The sequence below is a fragment of the Ruditapes philippinarum genome, unplaced genomic scaffold (genome assembly GCF_026571515.1).
Source record: "Ruditapes philippinarum isolate M1 unplaced genomic scaffold, ASM2657151v2 ctg204_1_1_1_1, whole genome shotgun sequence".
NCBI lineage: Eukaryota > Metazoa > Mollusca > Bivalvia > Venerida > Veneridae > Ruditapes > Ruditapes philippinarum.
In genome coordinates, this window is record NW_026854772.1 from 211,459 (window position 1) to 228,444 (window position 16,986).

Genomic DNA, 16,986 nt, shown 5'->3' on the forward strand with positions numbered 1-16,986 from the left:
TGTATTAATTATGTTACCGATCCGGCTAGTGCACTTGCAATTAATTTATGAAAAAAAAATGTAGAAAAAATAAATCATTGAAAAATTATAATGTGTTATGTTATTTGTTGCTTATTTCTTCCAAATCGTCTTTAAATTTACTTAGTCTATAGTTCTGTTTAAAGCCCCCAGAAAATGTGAAGATAATCTTCCATACTGTGCAAAAATGTGACTATCTCAATTCACAGTCTTTGAATGTCACAATATTTCTTCATAGACCAAGCTTAAGTGTATAACATCACTTACCTACCTTGGTGTTGCAAGCAATGGAACGGATGAAAAAAACCCTGATTGTACATAACTTTAAATGAATTACTTCTAAGTTATTCACTTTTGGCGATCACAGGGTTCTACAGAGTGTAAAATGTAGAGTTATTTAGGGGCTAATTTTAATTGTCAGTTTAAACCTGAAATAACAAATTAACTTACCAAATCATATTCATGTAATCATAATGTTTTATCTTTAAACGTATATTTCCGTATACATATCTATTATATACATATGCACCTATGAATTGTCTGATGAAACTAGGGGCATGTGTAGATAAGTATTTCCGTATACATATCTATTATATACATATGCACCTATGAAATGTCTGATGAAACTAGGGGCATGTGTAGATAAGTTTATTTATACTGGCTGCAGGAATAAACCATATGCTCCAGATTATCTGCGCACTTGCTTGTCCGTCTGTAGAGCCCACAGCGGCGACTTTGACCTGGGTTCATTCGTTGGTGGTGAGCGGAGACGACAATACTTGCAAGGCCTCATCTATCATCTATTATAACAAAAATAGGCCATGTTAGCGCCACCCTCCCAGGTGAACCAATCGTTCCTGGTACTTTATGTGGCTTGATCTTGACTTGACCTTGACCTGTCGTGTGCCCTCTCCGTGTACGCCTTGAGAGGGGGGGGGGGGTCCAATATTTCCAACAGAGGAACCAACCCGGATCCCGTATCGCATGAAAAGCATTCAAAATAACTCATGAATTGTGCAAAAGTAAATGAGCCGATAAATCAGTTCCACAAAGCATGCAGGGGTCCAAAAGGCTACAAACACGGACTTTGAAAATCTAAATCTTACGTACATCAACCTTGGCACTTAAAACGGAAATATGTAACAGATAATAAAAAAGATTGACTCAGAATTAAATCGAAGATGTTTTCATTTTTATGTCTTTTTGCACTAAAATGATTATTCTGTAAAAAAAACGGAGTGAGCGAATGATCTGAAATTTTGCATAAAGACCAACATCAAATCGAGTAAAACTCTAAAAAAACTGTTTTAAGATTAATATTTTAGGCGCATGGAAATAATGTTAATGGTCATTAGTGATGTCATGACATGATTGATCATCCCGTAACGCAGCAATGTGGAAATGGCGTCTCACGCATAGTGATTATCTCCCTTGACTGTACTGATAAGGGGAGATCACTGCTTAGGAGATTACGAAGAATGGGCTAGCGCTAAGGACGCCGCTGTTGAGGTAACAAACAGCGGAACAGCATGGGCGCAGAATTCTGGCCAATATAGATACATGTACGTCCCGCTGGTCATCATAGATAACCTCGTCGAAAAAATAAACTGCAATAAATATCGAAAGTAGCGCCGTATAGCCGAGACGAGCAACACGGTAAGTTAACAGAGCAATGTAGTTTAAAACAAATAAAAAAAATGAATAAATTGACATTAAGTATTTTATTAAACTTATTGGACTTAAGGAAAAATAATAACATCGCCCATTTCCCGTATTTCACTATTTAACAGAGGGTATATATAATAAATGGAAAATTGCAATTGTGTTACCCTGGTGGGGTGCGTATCACTCACGTTCATTGCGAAAAGTTGGATTCAAACTCATGTTGCGCTGTTGCGGGTTCGCGGGCCCAAATACCTCATACATGTATGATTGCATATATTGTCACTCCTATCGCCTACATGTTGAACAATATTCTGAGTAAAAAAAACGAAAAAAACTTATAAATCTTTTTGACATTCTTAAACGTAACATAATTTGTCATAAACTACAAGAAAACATGAAATGTGTCCAAAGAAAATGAATTACATGTAATTACTAAATTCAGAAATGATCAAAGCATTATTTTGCAAATCATTCTATAATACATAAATGTGCATTTGTTTACGTATATTTTCTGCTTTTTTTTAACCAACTAACGTTTGTCCACATCACAATCGTTCAATCATCTACAGACGTGCCATGTTACATCATGTAATGTGCGTGAACTCCGTGCATGTCACGTGCTATCGAGTAGTATATATAGTCTGCCGAAAAGAAACGTTTACATATCTCCATCGTCTTTCAAAGTCGTCTGCTTCTCTAACAGAAGAAAACTTAGCCAAAATGAAATTCTTCGCCATTGCACTTTTATTGGTTGCACTCTGTGTTGCCAACAGTGAAGGTAAGAGTCTTTTCGAATTACATGTGTATTAAAAAAAATCACTTTTTGACTATATATTTTATAGGGTATAGAGCTGTGTTTAGGGTGTCTCAAATGTGCCGAATAATTTTTATTGTGATATTAAAATACTGTCCATTACAACTCTAAATATCTTAAATGGACTTGTATATCTTTTAATCTGGAGAAAACCATGCATTATTTTAGGGAATATTTCAAAACGTTACGGACGGAATAGTAAAAAGTGCAGACCATGATCAGATGTCACAGATATGTCGGTCGATCTTGGTCTGCACTGGTTGCAACGGTAGATTCAGATACTACCGATATGACAGGACTCGAAATTGATATACCATTTCATGAAGGTCTGGGTCACTAACTTGTGTGCAAAATTTTAGATCTTTCGCTTATTCGTTTTTTTTAAAAATTTCAGAATAGTTATTTTTATTATGAAAGATGTTTTCCAAATATGAAAAGCGTATCTAAACGCTTTAACATAATATTGAGCTTAGATACGAGCAAAAGTATGCTGTTGTTGTTTTTTTTAAATTTTATTCAGGGTATTTTTTTGTTATATTTTTGTAATATCTTTTCATTTTAAGTATCCCAGTTCATCATTGTAAGAAGTTCAAATTTTATGTCTTTAGGCTTATTAGTATACCTTTGTGGGGTTATTATAATTTGTATTTGTTAAAGTTTAATGAAAACTAAACTCACTTAAATTAGCAATGGAATATTTTTGATTTGGAACGTTTTATTCGGTTATTTACAATATTCTGGAAAGGTAAGGCAACAATACTGAACTTCAAAAGTGTATAAGTTGTACAGCTTTTGACAAAGAATAAATTTTCTTCGATTTTTCTTATTATTATTTGTTGTTGTTGTTGTTGTTTTATTTGGTAGTTTCAATTATAACTTTTTGTTGTTGTAAGGGTTATACTAAAGTAATTACTGATAATCTTACGCGTATTTTATGAAAAATAAACATACTTAAATTTGTACTACATGATCAAATATTAAATTGACACGTAAATATGTTGGCCACTGACCTTTAAACATGTAAAAACTTACCAAAACTATTTATGCATGATATTATATTATGTTTATTTAATTAAGTCAGTTGGACATAATATAAATTATATATTTGATAAAAATGTGTAATATCGGTTCACATAATGTTCCATGAAACCGATCAAAGTGTTATAACGGCAATTTTATTTAGACTTTATTCAACATGTTCAAGTCCCTTGTAGGCCCCTGGTAGATTTAAAATTAAGATGCCATAACATTATTCATACTATACGTAATGAAAATGAAAAAGTGAAAAGCATTGGAACGCTTTTCACTAAAATTGGGCTTTGAAAAGCACAAAATACGATTTTCTTATATATTTCATATTTCATATCAACTTTTGCATATCTGTCTGTTTTAAGTACCCCAGCTGATCTGTGTAAGAAAGTTGAAATGTAACGTCTTTATACTTTTGAACCTCAGTTGATTTCCTTTTTTCTTTATATGAAAAGACGATTTATATCAGCTCCTTTAAACACTTGATTATTTCATATTATACTACATTCATAGTGATTGACGTGACGTTTGGTTATCACATGACGTAAGTGACGTCCTTACGGTGTACGTCTTAATAACAGAATTCCAGTTTTGTGACACATAAGCCGCGTTTTTCTCTTTTGCTTGACTTAAAAAACAAATTATGATGAAGTTGTTTCTCTTTCTTTTTGTAAGCGTTCTGGAAAAAGAGATGCAAGCACTGTAAGTGGGGATACGGCGGTGGTTACGGCGGCGGATACGGAGGTGGATATGGCGGCGGATACGGCGGTGGTTACGGCGGAGGTTACGGTGGTGGATACGGTGCAGGTTACGGCGGCGGATACGGGGCTGGATACGGCGGCGGATACGGGGCTGGATACGGCGGCGGATACGGCGGCGGGTATGGCGGCGGTTACGGTGGCGGTTATGGCGGTGGTTACGGTGGCGGTTACGGCGGTAGACATGGCTGGAAAAAATACTAATCAAAGAAGGACTATTGAATTCCTTGCCTTAAGTCAATATGCTACCGGAATACAGACACGCTCGCCTCAACATGTTTGATTTGCTGTACACATCTCAAATTTTTTTGTAATAAAAACTTTTTTATTCAAGCATCAAATATGTTTCATTGTCGTTTTCTGTGGGCTCCATCCATTTTTTTAAAGTCTATTACCTTCTACGTAATCAGTATTCATAAAAACAAGTAGAAATGACCTCGTCATCATCACAATTATTTCTTATTCATAGAGTCACACATCATTATTTCTTTGTATGACGGGGTTGAAGCGTAGGGGAACACTGGCTTATCAATCTTAACGTCGAATAATTAGTGCAGTGTATATAAGCATAAATATGTAATATAGTAATAGCATAGCGACAAGACTTTTATTATTAAGAAATATCATAGCTTGGTCCCGAGAACATTTTCTGTAGAGAAAGCCCAAGTTGGATATACTATAACTGTTTTATCGCATGATAAACAGAATTAAGAATTTTGATTAGACATAAAACTTTGAGTATATTTTTTTCGCATAACAGTCTTGTTGCTATACTATGCTATAACAATTACTTTTTGCATCATGATGAGGTGAATATCCGAGTCTATGGACCTAGATAATACTGGAACCACCAAACTAGAAAACAAGTCAGAGTGCAAGGAACATAACAATAATGTCATTCACGATTGGTTTCTAATAATAGAAGGCTAAATTTAGTGTCACGCTAAATGATGTTGTTTGTTGATAATAATATTACCCAGAGTCGGGGGAAATATCACTTGCTGTTGTGCGCATCACCCTTTTTTCTTTCTTGAAACAAACAAGATATATATTATCATTTATGTTAGCGCTTTCCCCTTTTCAATGCCACTTTTTATATACTCGCAAAGCAATGCCATTTAAAACACTTAAGTGTGTCTTTCCAAATAAACATTAACTTTCCCAAGTTTCCTACAACAACTTACTGTTGTTTGCCATTGCCAAAGAGGTAAGCAATTATTACGCATTATTTTACTTGGGGATCATTTCATGGAATGCCATTGTGTCATATTGAAAGTTCCTTGATAACCGCCGTATAAACACATCTTCGGATGTGTCTAAATTCTAATTTATATCACCATTTTCATGTTTGAAAGTTGAATTCTGCTATTTAAGTCAGTGTTAAGGGTGCAGACTGTAGTTTGCACTTTCCAGTACCTTTCATGAATAGACACAATCAAACCGAGCCTGAAGCCCTTTCAATTTTGCCGTTTGGGGCGTTCTTTAGGGACTCATTTTTTATATTTTGTGGGTTCAAAAGTTGCGTTCTTTGAAGAAATTCAAAAATAGGCCTACTCCTTGTAATTTTCAGTGGGGATCACATATCATTTAGATACACACCATAAAGTCCATTCTTATTGACCCCATAGAAGTAAACATATTTGGGTACATAACTTGTCAGGGAAGATCATCCTTATCGACATGACTTTGAGTAAATTCCCTTAGAAGCATATACACCATTTTTTATCAAAGGAATTTACTCTTGTCGACAACATTATGCTTCAAAAATATTACTTACCTTAGAAACACATACGCCATTGATATTTATCAGGGACGATCGATAATTATTATCAACAAAAGGTAAGTTTCCTTATAGATGCATGCATGCATGCCTTTTGTAATTACCAGGGAGACCATTCTTATCCACTTGACTTTGCTCTTCTCAGGAGCATACACGCCATCTCTAATTTTATCCATTTTTTAATCCAAAATTAACTTCTTTTAGAATATGCACGCCATTTAAATAATAAAACCGTTTACCTTAGAATTATGCACGTTATTTGCAATTATTAGGGGAGACCATCTAACCCTAACCGTATCGAACTAATTTTGCTCTCAAGAGCTACTTTCCTTCGAATTATCAGGAACAATATTGCTTTCAAGAATTACTTATCTTTGAAGCTGTGACGTCATCCATTCCCTATATTGCATCGGACTCCTGGCAACATCATTTTTATCTTTACTTTAAAAAAATATTTCAACAGACTGTAAGGCATACAAAAAATATACAACAATAACGAAATTAAGGAGTCCCTCAGGGACATTGCAAACAACGAAAACTACTTAGTTACAAGTTGAGCGATTGCAATCTCATGAACTACAAAATAATAACACGAAAAAGAAGAGTAAACGGAATTATTGAATCAAGTATCATACATGAGACTTAGTCTTGTGTTAAAGCAATATATTGCCGATTATTTCCCGTAATACAGAACAATGCACCATGCGCACTGGCTTATACAAATGTACTTTTTTCAAATACGAGTGTCCTACCAGAAACATCATAAAAATCTAGTTTAACATCGAATATTTAATAACCAATTCAACAGTTAATATAACTGATTACATAAAATATAATGTCCGTGAACAATAAACTATCCATTGGTGTAGATTTTAATGTGCTACACCAATTACTGTTACACTATATAGACGAATTTAGTTTTTACACCATGTACACATTTATTTTAGTTCGATTGTGTTGGAAGCTATAAGCTTATTGAAACACTCTCGAATCCGTTCCTGGAACCAACCAGTACTAAGCAATGGAGGTGAAGTTTCTTACTCAAGAAACAACAGCTTGCCCCTGACAGGGTTTGAACCCACGCGGTCAGCAATCCTTAGATTTAGACGAATTACAATTTATTTAAAATTGGATTTGACCAAATGACGGTTTGATATGCCAAAACACACCTCCGGATAAAACCTGGAGCAGACGGATATAAAATTTGCACTAAGTCTTAATTTCCCACAATACGGTGCGTTACACCACACACGGAGCAAATGGTTTGGGTTATGGTCATAACTGATACATTGTCCGGCCGGAGGCCGGTCTGTTTTCAGTTTTATTTCCTGTAAAATATACAGGGAAGAACTGAATATAAGAAGAGTTTTCATTGGTCGTTTTAAAATTACAAAATAAAATCTGGGAATCTCATTGGCCATTCTAAAATTAAACGTAAAGGATAGTTCTTTTCATTCTAAGACAGTTCTAAACTAAAATGTAAAGGATATGTCTAAGATAAACTGTACATTTAAGTTCTGTTTAATAATACTTCTTGCATTCAGATCTCATTACATTTTCTACTGAACAGTTTATTTTACGTAAGAACTTACAGAGTTTATTTTACACAAGATCTGAGTGTGAAATTTTGTCATTAATAACGAGAATAATCAGAACTTATCAGGTAATGTTCAATAAGTGTTTAATTTATTATATGATTATTGATGTGTTCAATTGATGTAATGTTTATAAATTTTATATATGTTTGCATAGTAATCAAATATTTATAAAAAAATATTGCTTTACCGACTGCCTAGATGTTAGTGTTAGATTATGAGTTCACATTTCGAAACACGATATGTTTGTTTAGAAACACATACATCTTAAAGTGTTCCATGTGTCACGATTAATAACCCTATAAGAAATTATTATGCCATTGTTATGCAAGCTATGCTAACATTTCTATATGACTTTGCATGAAAAACTAAGAACTAGCACAATTGTGCAAGTTAACCAGTTTTACTCGGGCCGAGTTTCTTTTTTTTTTTTAAAGATACTTCTTGTTTCTATCAGTGATTCTTTTATAAACCCGGTATTCTTTAAAACTTGCAAGTATTTAAACACACTGAATAAACAAACATATTAAATTTGAATTAAATTGAAACAATATCAACAAGAAACAGTAGTAAATATCATTGAAATAAAAGCAGAAACTTTGTCTCTTGGACAGCATTGTTTAATGTTCATGGCTGGGCAAATACAAAATTTATTGCATTGTGCATGAAATGCAAATGTACTGAACCCTTACCCTGATGGAGCCGGAAGTTACTAGTATTTTCCACAAGTTTAGACCTAGGTCAATCTGCATGCCCGTACAGTCTTATCAGGTTCTATGTTGCTTCCTGACTAATTATAAGAAATTTTAACAATTTAAAAACAATATTTTTTATTTTAAGAATTATCAGTAGTTGCTCATTATAATAAGTTATGCATATATAAACATACGAATTTTTAATCTTTAATCTATAAACTCTTAAGATATAAATAAATAAATAAATAAATAAATAAATAAATAAATAAATAAATAAATAATACTAACTTCCATGATATATGTGATATCTGTACATCCAATTCAAACTGTTTTGAGATTTTTTTAAACAAACACTAAAAATATACTTCAGCAGTTTAGTATTTCCATGTCTTTCAAATATCCTAAGAAATAACGTATTTGATAATGAAAAGTAATTGTGTCTGTTTTATGAATAGTTTAAAGAAATTGTTTTAAAAAGGCAAACAACAACATAAACATTTAACATGAGAACATTAAAGAACACCTGCATTATCTCAATATGCACCAATTAACTTTAAAATATGAATTAAAAATATCTTTTTACTCAAAATTCAGATCCATGATCGATCTACAATATTGAATCTTTGTTATATATTTGAAAGAAAATGCCTATAAATCGTACTTCAAACGAAAAACGTACGGCGTTACGATACATTGTGCACGTGAATCAAGTGCGGGTTATGTTCAGTATTGTTTCTTTAACGGTATAAATACTCTGCCGAAAAAGAAAATTGTCAGATCACCACCATTGTCTTTCGAAGTCGTCAGCTGTTCTGATAGAAAATAGTTCGCCACAATGAAATTCTACGCCATTGCTCTTTTACTGGTTGTACTCTGTGTTGCCAACAGTGAAGGTAAGTGAAGTTTATTTAAACTAAAAATGAAAAGCTTGTTTTTACTTCATCTTAGATGGCTGATCAGATGACCTTTTATCTTCCTTTTCATTTTTTTGACAAGAAAATACTCATACATATGTAAACATTTTTTTTGTATTTTAATATTTAATGTATATTTCAAACAGATATTAATTTATCTTATCGTCCTTAAAACAGTAACAAAATTATTTCTAATAAATATAAATTATAACTATAATATAGAAAATATTTGTTTGTTTGTGTGTTAGATGAAATTTTATTTCATCGAGTGAGCTTCAAAAAAAAAAAAAAAAAAAAAAAAAAAAAAACAACAGTATTTTCACGGGTGGCGTAGCCACGAGTGAGAATACTGTTTTAAAGTTCACGAGATGAAATAAAATTACACATTACACAACAAACAAACAGATTTTCTTTTTATTCTATGCTTAAAACAAGTTTTTAAAAATGAAACTTCCTCAATATTAACTTTAACATTAAAATCTGTTTCCCCCACTGGTAGCCTCATTTTAGTCGACTTACATGGAAAATAAGTTCGACAATCAACGTTAAATGTCGATGATATTATTTATTTTATTGCCGAAACATGAACGATCCTTTATTTTAAAAATTGAAACAAACAATTTTAGTAGAAGAAAAAGTCACACCTATCGATGTTATTTCCGTTACTTACGGCAAATTTATATTACTATAGACAAGGCTACGAGTAATATAAGCGACCGCCATTTTTAAAAGTAAGGAAAATAATTGTGTTTGATTCAGAGGGATATCTTTTGGATTTGTTAATCATACATCTTTCATAACAAAGGAAACTTATTGGAGGATTGTGTATTTTTCAGACGGTAAAAATGAAACAAAAACTTTAGAGACGATAATTGGTGATTGGTAATTTGTATGAATTTAAGTTTGAAATTTAGGTAATTCATCTACTACAAATTTGCTTTTCTCTAAACAGCCCTGACAGTGTCAGAAATGTTGGTAAATAATTGAGGTGCCACATGGGGAAGATCTTAAAAAAGTAATCTCGTCTTTGAAAAGTGTGAAATTATATTTTGATAATTTTCACTGTGAAATTATCAAATACAATTTTCACGGATAAATCAGTAATCCACTCAAAGGCATAAAATATATATATATGACTAATAGAATGGTTACCTAGCAAACATATGGATATGCATATCTTTTATGTAAATTTACATAATAAAATGTTATTATCGTAGGTTTAGTGTTTAACAAATTATCGAAAATCTGGAGCTTTGATTTATTTTCATGAATTTGTCATTTGCGATTATTCATTATTTCTCTCTGAACACGATTTTTAATGAATTATTTTTCACTTATAATTTCAGCATTCTGGAAAAAGAAATGCAAAAAATGTAAGTGGGGATACGGCGGTGGTGGAGGCGGCGGAGGAGGATATGGGGGCGGCGGCGGTGGCGGCTATGGTGGTGGTTACGGCGGCGGCTATGGCGGCGGTTACGGAGGCGGTGCTGGGGGCGGCTACGGAGGCGGAGCAGGGGGCGGCTACGGCGCAGGATATGGAGGCGGCTATGGTGCCGGTTATGGTGGTGGCTACGGAGGCGGGGCTGGTGGCGGCTACGGAGGCGGAGCTGGAGGCGGCTACGGAGGTGGTCGTGGGCATGGCTGGAAAAAATACTAAATTTCCTGATGATTTCACTAAAGGAATATATTATTTTTTTCGACGACCTACCGATATAACATGACCGACAGTCAACACTTGTTTATATGTAGCACATTAATAAACACTGTTAGCATTTAAAATGTTATTTTGTATTTTTGTTTTATTTAATTTTTGTAATTTTGTTGGCCAAACGCTGATAATCGGAACACTTTTGAAAAGCCCAGTGTAGCCAAAGTATGGTGGAAAATGATAAAAAGTAGCCATTACTCTACATGCATCAAAACATCAAAAACATTTCCCTATGATGTTAATTCTTAATAGTTTGAATTGAAAAAGGAACAGAAATGAAATCTATAACTGAGCTAACAACCTCTTATTTTAGACTAACGCGTTTACATTAACATACTAGGACAGAGCAATAGGTAAAATTTCGAAATAATGCTTCCCTGAAAATAAGTGCACTTGTTTATAAAAAGGATAATAGAAAATCAAAGATCCTATTTTATTGATTGCGGCAGAACGTGTTTTTTGATAAAACAACGGAAGCATGCCGCGGTCTGTATAAGACCCTCCTCCGCGTATACAGTACATGTATATGCATACTAGACCTGACACCCCCTTTACAGCTCACTCAATAAACTCACCTTACTTCAGAAAGAAAGTAAGCGATAGTGAAACATTCGACCGATGCGCAGGAGAGTAACTAAACGTCTTTGGTACATTATTGTAAATTCTCATGTTTTTTTTATAAAACAAAAGAAGCTAAAAACTATCCTACGAGTCCTTGTTACCGTAAACAAATGCCACGTGACATGTAACTAGATTAAAAAATTACAAGTACAACAACCACAATTGCAAACATCAAAACGTAATTATAAGGTTGTTAGAATAAACTATAGAAATGAATGTTTCGAACCTTTTTAAATCTTATTGGCTAACCTGACAAAGCAAACAAATAGAAAATGTTGAAAAGATTGAAAATTAAAGCATTTCGGCTAGTGAAACATCGCAGAACATAAAAATGTAAGCATCAATACTTTAAGATGGATAATCACATGGCATTTGTTTACTACATGTAATATTACTGGGTTACCACTAATTGCTGCGCGGTATTTGTTTGTTTTATTTATATCAATTTCAACATCAATATTTGAATAGCAAACAGGCCCCAATGATACTATTGGTCTTGCATTTTTCCCGGCGTGTTTGCAGAAAATGTGTCATAATATCAACGTATATTTTCATCAAAATATTTCCGCATTGAAAAACAATTATGTACCATTGAAATCGACAGATATTTGCCTGTAACATTGAAATTTAAAAGAATATAACGAAAATTAGCAAATACATTTTAAATCATCGGAGCGGCCATGAGTGGCGGTAAGCAAATGCCACGTGATAAACCAGTCTGGTAAAAACATGTATACATGAACTACATCAATATGATTTCATCTTTTGCAAGGTCTTACTCACTGAATACATATTTGCCATAATTTAAAAACCTATAAGAATCCATGATAGCCGTAGACCACTCACACTCACCTTAAAATCATCGCTTATGCAGGCGTCACACTGTCCCGAATTTGGCATCAGATGGACACACGAATAAGGAAATGTTCAAATTCGGATCTGATCGTAATAACATCGTGCCATTCGTGAGGGCATCTTTTGCCATCGTATGATCCCCGGCTGAATATTACAAGCTCCGGCAGCAACTTCGTGAGCGGTTCCAAAATCTTTGGCATGCCAAAAAAATCGCCCGAAGACATTGCGGAGGTTCATTTTCGTGTTGAAATCGTATGTCAATTTTGCCCTTCGTAACGCCGTCGTGAAGACATCGTGTCAAATCGTGTAGTCTTCGTCTTTTCTTCGTGTGATCATCGGTGCAATCTGGCATTTTTAGCCTCAAGAAGACAATACGAAGGTAACACGAAGATTCCCGATTGTCTTTAGAAGGGTACACGACTACGTGAAGCCCCCGCAATACCGTCGTGTCGCCATCGTATTTTGGTACGATGTCATCGAGATGGGACCACGATGAGGACGAAGAAGGCAATTTTTAGTGGCTCAAGCGTTGTTTATGTTCATGTTTATCATGGTGGACATATAAACGGCTAGACCATCTTCCTCATCTGTCACTCTTGCATATTTCTACAGAGACATCAAAAGCTTCCATTATTTGCAATTAATTTACAATCATTTTCAGTTTATTTCCTGCAGAATTACATGCTTTGATGATGAGTCAACCGAGAAAAAGAAGGCAGCAGCATTACTACTTTAAAGACACCTTAGAAAACATGATGAGGCCCACAGGCCCACCTTGGGTGGCATGATAAAGTTTTATCAAATATGATAAACAAGATCAACAAGGAAAGGCAGCGTTCAATGAACGCAATTCCAACACGACCCAGCAACAAGAACCAAGTAACACAAGAGGACCCCATAAAAATCGGACAGGGCGCAAGGCAGAGCACGGATAGGCTTATCACTTAAATGATACATAAGACGAAATAATGGTAAACGACAAGAAAATCAAAGAAAACAAATAAATGATTGATTTATTAAATAAATAAAACTAGGGGTAAAAGGGAAAATACTTACCGTTGACGAGAAAACAACAAGGGACACCGACAAAAGTATCCTCAAAACAGTATGAAATAACAAAGACATACATCTGAGGAACAAAGAAGGGCGCCGCCTTGGACCGGTCAGCAGCATAAGTACTTCTTGGGAGTTTAAACCGGTTAATGGTGCACCAAGCCTCACGCTTAGCCCGCCATGTTCCTATAAACGAGACGGTGTAAAATAAAATGAATCCCCGCCAAGTAAATTTATAACAGTTGTTATGGTTTCAAAAGGTAAAATAAGTAAAACACCGAAATGATCATGAAGATACATATAGAGGAATACCCATATGACCATAACAAAAGTACTCAATATTTTAAAGGAAGACAGAGTAACAAAAAATCACCTAAAAGGGCCAGACGAAGCAAGACAGAAGATGAACATTAAGGCAATTCAGTCCCGTCAGATGTAATCAAAAGAGGAAAGGACCATCTGTAAAAGTGTTGAACACTAAGCATGCGGTATATCTAAAAAAGTAGGGTCAAAACCTCTTTTGGTTAAACGTTTAATAATTTTAGTAAAGGCAACAGAAAAATTACAATGACCAAAGATCTTGCGAAGTTTGTAAATAACATTTCCATTGAAATCATTTTTGAATTACTACTGAATTTTGAGATTAAATCAAAGTTACGATTGTAAAATATTTACGGAATTTATAATAGCGGTAGCCCTGTTTGAGAAGCTTGCTAGTAATGAAAATATTTTGCTTGTTAAAATCCTTCACGTTGCTAAAAGCTCTAGATAATCTAATTTTCTGAGATACATATACCCCGTCAGATGTTGCATGCGGTACGTGTCCATCAGAATGTGGATAGTTTACTATACCATAATCAAAGTCATCACTTTTATCATAGATTTTTGTTTGAATAGAAGCGTTTTTGATAGTAATATGAAGAGCCAAAATAAAGTTTAAACGTAGTTTAATTAGTTCCCAATACTATCTGCAACTGAAATTTGCCGTGGTTGGCCGTGGGTTGTATACCACTCGAAGGTGAAGGTCACTTGACGCCTTCGTAACCACGTACGAAGGCATCGTACTCAAAATACGACGTCGTGTACCTATCCTGTGACCTTCGCGTGTCCTGCTGGTAAACGTCTTGGTACAAAATTGCATCTTTGAGATGACATCGTGTGTGTATCGGATGCCATCGCGTGACCTTCGGTAGGAATCGTATGTGGCTCGGATGCGATCGCGTGACCTTCTGTAGGAATCGTACTTGTTTCGGCTGTTGAGAGACTGTCGACCAATTTCGGGGCTATCTTCGCACGAAATTAAAAATTCCATATTCGTATGACCATCTGGTGTCAATTTCGGGACAGTGTGACGCCTGCATTATCGAAATCATTATTTTTACATGTTCCTATTGTCATCCTGGACAAAAAATGGATTTAAACACTAAAGGGTACAAAGTTGAGAGTTTGAAGGCTGAAGCTTAAGATATAAAAGTTGCTCACTGGATCATTTTATAGATTACTCATATTTTGCCTCTTTTCACTTTGGCAATTGGAATACATGTAATTGTTATAATTAAGTATTTTATATGGAAGTTGATAAACAATTTGTAAACATTTTCCTACCTTTACAAAATATTAATGCACGTTTATTGCCATTATTGAACACATATCTAACTGTTTTTTTAAAGAATAACAAAATCTTGATCTCTGAGGTATTATGTGACACACAATGTGGTCATAGCCAAGCTCTTCATGTGATCAACGTCTAAAGACTATAGCATAACAATGTATGATACAAATGGAATATGATATTTTGAAGGCGTGGCTATCTTTAGTTGTCGATTGGACAATCACCGCAATATTTGCTTCATATTGAAAAACATTTCTAATTAAAAACTTAATAAAAAGAAAAAGACAATTTTTTTCTAAGCTTCACGCAAGCCATTATTTGATTTTGGTGTTGCTAAATAAATAAAGAAATAGTAATTATTTCGGTTTCTGTAATGTTCCAAAAAATTGTTGTTTAAATACCCAAAATAAGCACTAATTTAAGAAATTGCTTAATTGATTGCTTCTAAATAAGAACATAAAGTGTCACCATCAAATATATACGCTCTTTATTAATGGTCATGACAATTTTTTTTCTCAATAAAACGCTTTAATGAAACAATAAAAAGAAATCTTATTATTCTTCGCGAAATTAAAAGTGTCTCTTTTATTAAAAAAAAAAACAACTTCTTATATCCTTTTCATAAACAATTCAAATAAAACATTTTTTAAATAATAAATAAAATACCTTCTATAACAACTGTATACAGTATTTGATGAGAAATACATATGATAATAGATTGCAGAGAAATAGGAACATAAAAGTCGCAAAAATTGTGGAAACTTTTTTAGTGTCGGTTTGAATAAGCCATTAATTAATAGGAGCGGCGAAATTCTGAATTCATAATCAATTTGATAGCTTTTGACTTTTCTATAATAGTAAATTGACACTTGTGGTTCTAGTTCAGGGTGTGTGCGATCAAAAGTTCGATTCTTGGTCAAAGCAACACATTTAACATTGGGTTGTTTTAGAAATGACATGTTATTTTCTCAAAGGAATTAGGCAAAGTATTCCACCTTAATGAATAGTTGTGTTTAACAAATATAGAAATGATATTTTTATAAGCTAGTCAGAAACTCTGGCCCAGCAAAATTCGGCATTAATTTCAGACTGTTATAGTCTCATTCTTGACAGTGAAACTGTTATATATTGCACAACTTGTTTATATATCTTTAAAGATGTTATTTAGGTGCCCTATAAATGGACACCGGTTTTAGGTGCTTGAACGGATGTGTCATTCTTGAAACTGTGAAATATTTATCTTAGGCGCATGTGTTAATATGAGATGAAAATGTTTGTTAAAGTAATAAGCACTTTTTATTAAATTTTCAAGTCTCTTTGTGAATTTGTTCCAAAATGAAAATTTCATACTATAACAATTTTTTTCTATAAATATACTATTGTGACTGAAATCTTGACAAAAAGCAATGAATATAAAGGATGTGACACTAAAAAAAACAGATACAAACTGGGATGGCGAACTTTGCCTTTATTTGCATTATATTTGAAAACAAAAACCTTATATTATGTAAAAAGAATAAAGGTATTTAAAAATGACTCCTTTTGGTGCACATAAGGGTTTGTATTCCTTAAATACAAGATAAAGGTCGTGCCCCCAAGCACTAGCTTAAAAAGAAGTCAACACTTTATAATGATGATGGTGATTACCAGAAATGCTCAATAACAGTCTTGATTTTACATTGTCTTCTCAATAATAATATAGTGTTTTCATTGTTTGCTCAATAACAATCTTGTTTTTCAACTTTGATTTACAGAACACTAATGGAATATACGACTTAATATCTGGTGGTGATATATTATATCATTGTCGGTTAAATTGCAATAATACTCTTAAATAAAAGAGAAAAAAGTAAAAGCGTTTAAGCGGTA

General features: G+C 33.8%; 2 protein-coding genes across 3 annotated transcripts in view; both read left to right on the forward strand.

Annotated features, from left to right (window-relative positions):
• The first annotated feature begins 2,328 nt into the window (after nt 1–2,328).
• Nucleotides 2,329–4,625, forward strand: LOC132741003 (keratin-associated protein 21-1-like). Its single transcript, XM_060729076.1, has 2 exons — nt 2,329–2,461; nt 4,202–4,625. Exons 1-2 carry the CDS (start codon nt 2,404–2,406, stop codon nt 4,486–4,488), a joined length of 345 nt encoding a protein of 114 aa, XP_060585059.1. The 5' UTR covers nt 2,329–2,403; the 3' UTR covers nt 4,489–4,625.
• Nucleotides 4,626–9,099: 4,474 nt separating this feature from the next.
• Nucleotides 9,100–16,986, forward strand: part of LOC132741004 (uncharacterized) — a 152,264-nt gene continuing 144,377 nt past the window's right edge. The window contains exons 1-2 of one of the 2 annotated variants that reach the window (XM_060729078.1): nt 9,100–9,247; nt 10,615–11,052. In XM_060729078.1, coding sequence (XP_060585061.1) covers nt 9,190–9,247; nt 10,615–10,925 — 369 coding nt within the window. In that variant the 5' untranslated portion in view covers nt 9,100–9,189 and the 3' untranslated portion in view covers nt 10,926–11,052. Of the gene's footprint in view, nt 9,248–10,614; nt 11,053–16,986 lie in introns of those variants that run through there. The other variant, XM_060729077.1, reaches the window with a different exon arrangement.

Bases quoted from the DNA above. Each gene is read 5' to 3' on its own strand.
- LOC132741003 (XM_060729076.1), top strand. From the start codon at position 2,404: ATGAAATTCTTCGCCATTGCACTTTTATTGGTTGCACTCTGTGTTGCC. The intron at 2,462-4,201 runs GTAAGAGTCTTT...TCTTTTTGTAAG, and splicing joins CTGTGTTGCCAACAGTGAAG to CGTTCTGGAAAAAGAGATGC.